General features: G+C 40.5%; 1 protein-coding gene and 1 long non-coding RNA gene across 2 annotated transcripts in view; both read right to left on the bottom strand.

Annotated features, from left to right (window-relative positions):
* Positions 1 to 444: 444 nt before the first annotated feature.
* Positions 445 to 2,276, bottom strand: LOC149102790 (uncharacterized). Its single transcript, XR_016202019.1, has 3 exons — positions 2,158 to 2,276; positions 1,271 to 1,420; positions 445 to 768 (listed from the first exon to the last, which is right to left on the bottom strand). It is a non-coding gene; the product is annotated as an uncharacterized LOC149102790 (long non-coding RNA).
* A 286-nt stretch (positions 2,277 to 2,562) lies between these two features.
* LOC110047630 (uncharacterized) overlaps positions 2,563 to 6,000 on the bottom strand; it is a 49,799-nt gene continuing 46,361 nt past the window's right edge. Inside the window, exons 18-19 of the mRNA XM_089273378.1 lie at positions 2,829 to 2,978; positions 2,563 to 2,735 (exon numbers count right to left, since the gene is read on the bottom strand). Coding sequence (XP_089129504.1) covers positions 2,563 to 2,735; positions 2,829 to 2,978 — 323 coding nt within the window. The remainder of the gene's footprint in view (positions 2,736 to 2,828; positions 2,979 to 6,000) is intronic.

Raw genomic sequence — 6,000 nt, 5'->3', positions numbered from 1 at the left:
AGTAAGCGAGGATACTAAACAGGGTGTACGAGCGCTAAAACCAGAGTCAGACAACTTCTCGTGCCTTCTGTAACCATGAAGATAAATGCAAGACAAGTACGTCCAATCCAGCTGCAGGGAGGTGCAATACAAGCATTAACCCGAGCGTAACAGAGAACCTTTTATTTCCTTCACAGCGTGTGCTTTTGCTTGTGTGCGCTTTTGTTTGTGTGTCTGGGTCACGCATGTGAACCGATCCCAGGGAAAGGCAGGCAAGATAATTGCCTTAATGGAATTTTACATACTCCAGGAACTTCAAACTAAAACGTACATCAACACATTTCTCCACACAAGAAGGGAATACAGGGTAGAATCTAAACATTCACGTGGTTTAGTCACATAATTAAGGTTTAATTTTTAAATAGTCTTTAAATTGCTTGCAAACTTTTTGTTTTTCAGTTTAGAGGAGAGCAAGGTTGCTGACGTTTCCTGGAGCACGTTTCTCCATAAGACAACAGTTGTATTTTCAATCAAAATGTCAGTGGAATCTTACACTCGGTTGGGTAAGACCGCTGTGAATATGTTAAGTTACATCAGTCTCCTTGGGATGACGACGGATTATTCAGGTGAATCACCTACCTACACAAGCCACTCCATTACCAGAATAACCATTAAGACACGTGCAGTAGAATGATCCTTTAGTGTTGGTACAGTTGGCATCAACATGGCAGTTGTGAGCAAGATGAAGATATTCATCAGATATCTGACCAGGAAAGCATTCGTTCACGTCTGACAAGAAAAAAAAAGGATAGTTTCGTGTAGTGGTTACTTTTCGCGCAAATTTAGAGTCAGTTATGTTTTGGGGAAATAGCAGGTTCCAGCGGTGGTGATTTTACTATATATTGTCGTCTACATTCACTTGGAGCGATACAAGACAACATTACGCTCACCCTTTCTTTAGCAATCACTCTTTAATTTTCAGTAATCACTTTCCAATAAAAGAGCTTTGTATACAAAAATGTTTGGAGGATTCAACGAGTTATGTGGAGGTAACGTTACAACCCCTTTTTTTTTTACCAGTTACCCCGGATTGCCACAGAAGGAACTATGATTTAGCGGTCAAATTATACTAAGTTGTAACTATGACTGTGGATATCTGATGTATCCTGATGCAGGAATTTTTTCAACATGGTCATAACTTGAAGAGATTTCAATTAAAAACGTGAAAAAGTGACCTTGTTCACGTTACTTGCGCGGATCAAGTAATGTCATATTAAAGGTGTTTCTTTACCGGCACAAATTACACCATCTCCTGAGTAACCATGGTGACACGTGCAGTAAAATGATCCCTTGGTGTTGGTACAGTTAGCATCGTCGTGACAATTATGAGCATAATTGCTGTGATGAGGTGCGAGGGCTTCAGTTTGACATTCGCTGATATCTAAAATGTAATTACAACAGATCTAGAAAGCATATTGCGTACCTATAAATGTTGAATGTTAGTAACTTTCAGGTGCTTTTCTCTTGTAAATTTAAAGGGAAATAAACTGTCGTTTCTACCCCAGAAAAGGTGATTTTAGACAAAAATGCATGCACCGTAATCAAAGACCCTGACAGGAGAGGCGGCTATTTTCAACCAAAAGTACTTAAATTTTCAAATAACCTTATCAACTGCAATGGCCAGGCGTTGATTCATTTGCTTAAAGATACCAAAAGACGCATTCAAGGTAATGGCGGGCATTTTCGGTTGTACACTGTTGGCAACTGTTCGGCCAGGTTCGTTTTCATTTCTTTAGTTGGTTGGAAAATTTCGTGTGCTGTTGGGAAAACCGTTTCAGATTAATGCCAGTTGTTGTAAACGTTTTCTACCAGACACTACAGACAACTATTTAAATTTCAACAATGAAATGGAAATAAGGGCGAAATAGACAATCCCGGCTTTGTTCCTTGGTGCAAAATTAAACGTTCTATATGTACGAAAATGACCCTGACCAGCAAGAGCTTGAATAAAAATAGGAACAAGGAAACTTGAGCGTGGCCTGAAACAGAGCTGCATCATGACGCTGACTGTGTTCACACACTGTACTGACTTATTAGGTGCGTTAGTTTACCACCGATTCTGAATATTTGTAACATGTATTTACCTGATCTTATACAGCCTAAAGTACTTAAGCTCACCTTCGCAAAGCACTCCATCTCCAGAGTATCCCGTATGACACGTGCAGTAGAATGATCCTTTGGTGTTGGTGCAGTTGGCGTCAGCATGACAGTTGTGTGTGCCAGATGTACACTCGTCGATATCTATTGTAGAAAAAGCATATTCCACAGAATTAGCGAGCAAATCGAGTCATAGCTGCCCTTTCCTATTCTGGAGTGAGAACCGGCTAATATGCACAGGTCCAGGTTCGAATCAACAGTAGTGATCCTATAACAAACTTCATTGACTTATCAGGCTCAATTATTAGTGGCTGGAACTGATTGTTATTATTAATATTAATGACGTTGATTATTATCCTAACAAAACCATCCTGCTAGTTTTATGTCACTCCTATACAATTCCATCGCCATGTCTACCTTCCCTACTTAAACCATCACTAGAACTGTACCTGTGCAATATTCTCCTAAGCCAGAGTATCCGTCCAGGCATGCACAGTGGTAAGATCCTTTTGTGTTTGTACAGTTAGCATCATCATGACAAATGTGAGCCAAGTGTTGATACTCCGATGACAATCCAGATGGGTTACATTCGTTGATGTCTTAATAAAAGAAAAGAGTAACGATAATCAAAACATATAAATAAGTTCGCAAATTAGTAAAAGATGGCACAAAACGGGATACGAAAGACCTACCCAAACACACGACTCCATCTCCTGAGTATCCCGTATGACACGTGCAGTAGAATGATCCATTAGTGTTGGAACAGTTGGCATCAGCATGACAGTTGTGAGCAAAATGAAGATATTCATCAGATATCTGGTTAGGGAAACACTCATCGACATCTTAGAGAAAAAGAAAAACAAAAAGCAAAGTAAGTAAAATTACTTTTGTAATTTTACTTACTTCGCTTTTTGATTTTATAATAAAGTAGAGTAAAGTAAAGTGGAGTGGAGTGGAGTAGAGTAGAGTAGAGTAGAGTAGAGAAGAGTCGAGTCGAGTCGAGTCGAGTCGAGTCGAGTCGAGTAGAGTAGACTGGAGTAGAGCAGAGAACAGAAGAGTAGAGTAGAGAAGAGTAGAGTAGAGAAGAGTAGAGTAGAGTAGAGATTAATCGATTAAAGTAAACAATGGATCTAACGCACAGTAGAGTAAAGTAGGATAGAGCAGATCAGAATAAAGTAAAGTAGAGTACCTTAGGGTAGAAAAGAATAGAGCTGACAGCAGTATAGTATAGTAAAATAAAGTAACGTAAAGTGAAGCAAATTTAAGTAAGGTAAGTAGAGTAGAGTAAAGTTGAATAGAGTAGAGGAGAATACAGAAGGATAGAGCCGAGTAGAATACTGTAAGATAAAGTAGAATAAAGTACAGTAAAGTGGGATATACTAGCGTAGATCAAACTAGAGTAACGTAGTTTAAAGAAGAGCAGACCAGAGTAGAGTAGAGTCGAATCAAGTCGAGTCGAGTCGAGTCGAGTCGAGTCGAGTCGAGTCGAGTCGAGTCGAGTCGAGTCGAGTCGAGTCGAGTCGAGTCGAGTCGAGTCGAGTAGAATAAAGTGGAGTAGAGTAGAGTAGAGTAGAGTAGAATAAAGTAGAGTAGAGTAGAGTGGGGTAGAGTAGAGTAGGGTGGAGCGGAGTGCAGCGGAGTAGAGCAGAGTGAAGTGGAGTGGAATGGAGTGGGGGGTAACCCGAAAACACTGACCCCCGGTCCGTGGATCCCCACTATGGACTGGTTCCGTGGACTACCCATGGACCGGTCCACGGACTACCCTTACGGACCCCCTCTATGGACCCCCCCCCCCCCCAAAAAAAAAAAATAGAATAAAAATAGGAAATAAATATTTCACTAATGGGTTGTCTATTAGATTACTCATATCGGCGAAATTTCGAGTGTTACACGGTGCAAATGTAATTAACACGCCCAACACCCCCTCCCCCTCCAAAAAAAAAAATGCCTAAACGCTGTTTTCAGCTTTAAGTGCCACTGAAACGAAATTTTCGTATGTGAGAGTTTTGCTTAGTAATAAAGTTTCAACCTTACTTGGAAACACTGCAGACTTTTTTTCGCATGCGGTAAGCGAAAACTGCTTTTTCAGCCGTTCGAAGTTGGCTGGTTAAGCCCAAAATTGGCGGCCATCTTGGCGCGGCCAAAACAGCCTAGTGACGTCACTGGTTGTATTACTCTCATGCCGCGCTGAAAATTTAGAGTGATTATGGGAGAAGAGAATACTGTTCGAAGCCCCCCAAAAAACATCTTAATGACATCTCAGAGCTGTAAAGTATATAATAACAGTAGCCTTACACATGAAGAGGTCAAGAGTCGATCCTGGGGCTTTTCAGTCTATTTAATTGGATAATTGCGGGATATTTTATGTAAGCAAGCAAACGAGTGCGAGTTCTTAGATCGCAAAATGATCGGGACTCTTGGCGAAATGGCCAGCACTCAATTAAACAATATCTACACTCATAAAGTAAAAAAGACATGAAAACAAGAGAAAGCGGCTTTTGAAAATATTGTCCGGAGTTCTGCTGCACGAATCGCAGCAACAACGCTTCGAGTTTTCGAGTCGCTTCGCTTCGAGGAAACCGGACGCTTTGTGAGTTTCACCGCGGACGAGATTGTGTCACAGTGACCTTTAGTCCAGTTGTATCTGCTACATCCTACAAGTTATCACAACAGCAACAATTTAGGAAACCCTCTTCTTTTATATGAGGGAGCGAATTTAAACTATAAGGTAAACTAAGCTACCATAACCCTACAGGTTTGTTTTCAGGAAACGAGAGAAAGCGTGACAATGTCGGCCCCGAAAGGTCATATATGCAAATTGGTTCAAATTCTGTTTAATAAACCTTCGAAAGGAGGGTAAACTAGTGACGTTTTAACGAATTGCTTTGAACTTGGATACTATTAAATGAAGATCATAGACATAAGTATGTGCTAAAGAACTCAAAGTAATCCATCGGCCGTGAAGTATTGCAATTGGGAGATACGTGCCAAAGAGAAGCGAAATTCCCGCTTTGTTTACACTGATACGTGTGCGGCGATATGGCAAACCCCGCTGCGGATCACAATTTTCAAAGATACATTTTGTCTACCACAAGAACTCTCACTTATTAGTATCATAAAAAGATGCCCTCTGTGTGCAAACAAGCACTCGACTCAAAGCTTGTGGACCGTTAATAACTTCGTGATTGTGCGGATGGCTGATGCGCTTGCGGCTAGTAATGCAGTAAAGTTGCCGAGGATATATTCGAACCTTGTTAATAGACCTCAGATAAACGTGAGAACCCAAATTTCAGAACCAGGCTGAAAACAGACGACGAAATATCGTGTTAAGGCTTCAGGACGTGATATAAAAGTTGCCACACTCGTCTTCGAAATATCCAATCGAGTACTCAAGATGTTCGAAAAGTATACTGAGCTGTTCTAATCTGTAGCATTTATTTTGGTGAATCTACACTCTTTGGCGCCCTCCAACGTTTATGATGTGTATTTCCTGTCAAGGCTGGACAGAAATTACAAGGTAGAAAACTAGCAGGTATGACAATATGAAGAATAAACTTGCATAAATCAAGTGAAAACAAGAGAGAATCTATAGCCCTTCTCGCGTGAATACAACCAGTGACGTCACAAGGTCCTTAAACTCGGTTCCAGAGCCCGGACACAGTTTTGCTCCAAAAAGTCGATTTCAGTAGCTAAAAAAAACACTTTCCGTTAGGATTTGACAGAAATAAAGTTCACCATTATTTTAAGCACGTTTGAAACTACAAACTGGGCTAATAAAAGAGAGTACGAAAATTTCGTTTCAGTGGCACTTTAAGAAGATGCCAATGACAAAAAGAAGGAAAGTTCTTAACTTTCATTCGTGGC

This window comes from Orbicella faveolata, unplaced genomic scaffold (genome assembly GCF_042242905.1).
Source record: "Orbicella faveolata isolate gen_17 unplaced genomic scaffold, um_ofav_v1 contig_35, whole genome shotgun sequence".
In the NCBI taxonomy this organism is placed as follows: Eukaryota; Metazoa; Cnidaria; class Anthozoa; order Scleractinia; family Merulinidae; genus Orbicella; species Orbicella faveolata.
Note: the sequence above shows the minus strand (reverse complement) of the source record. Positions and strands in the feature narration are given on the sequence as shown.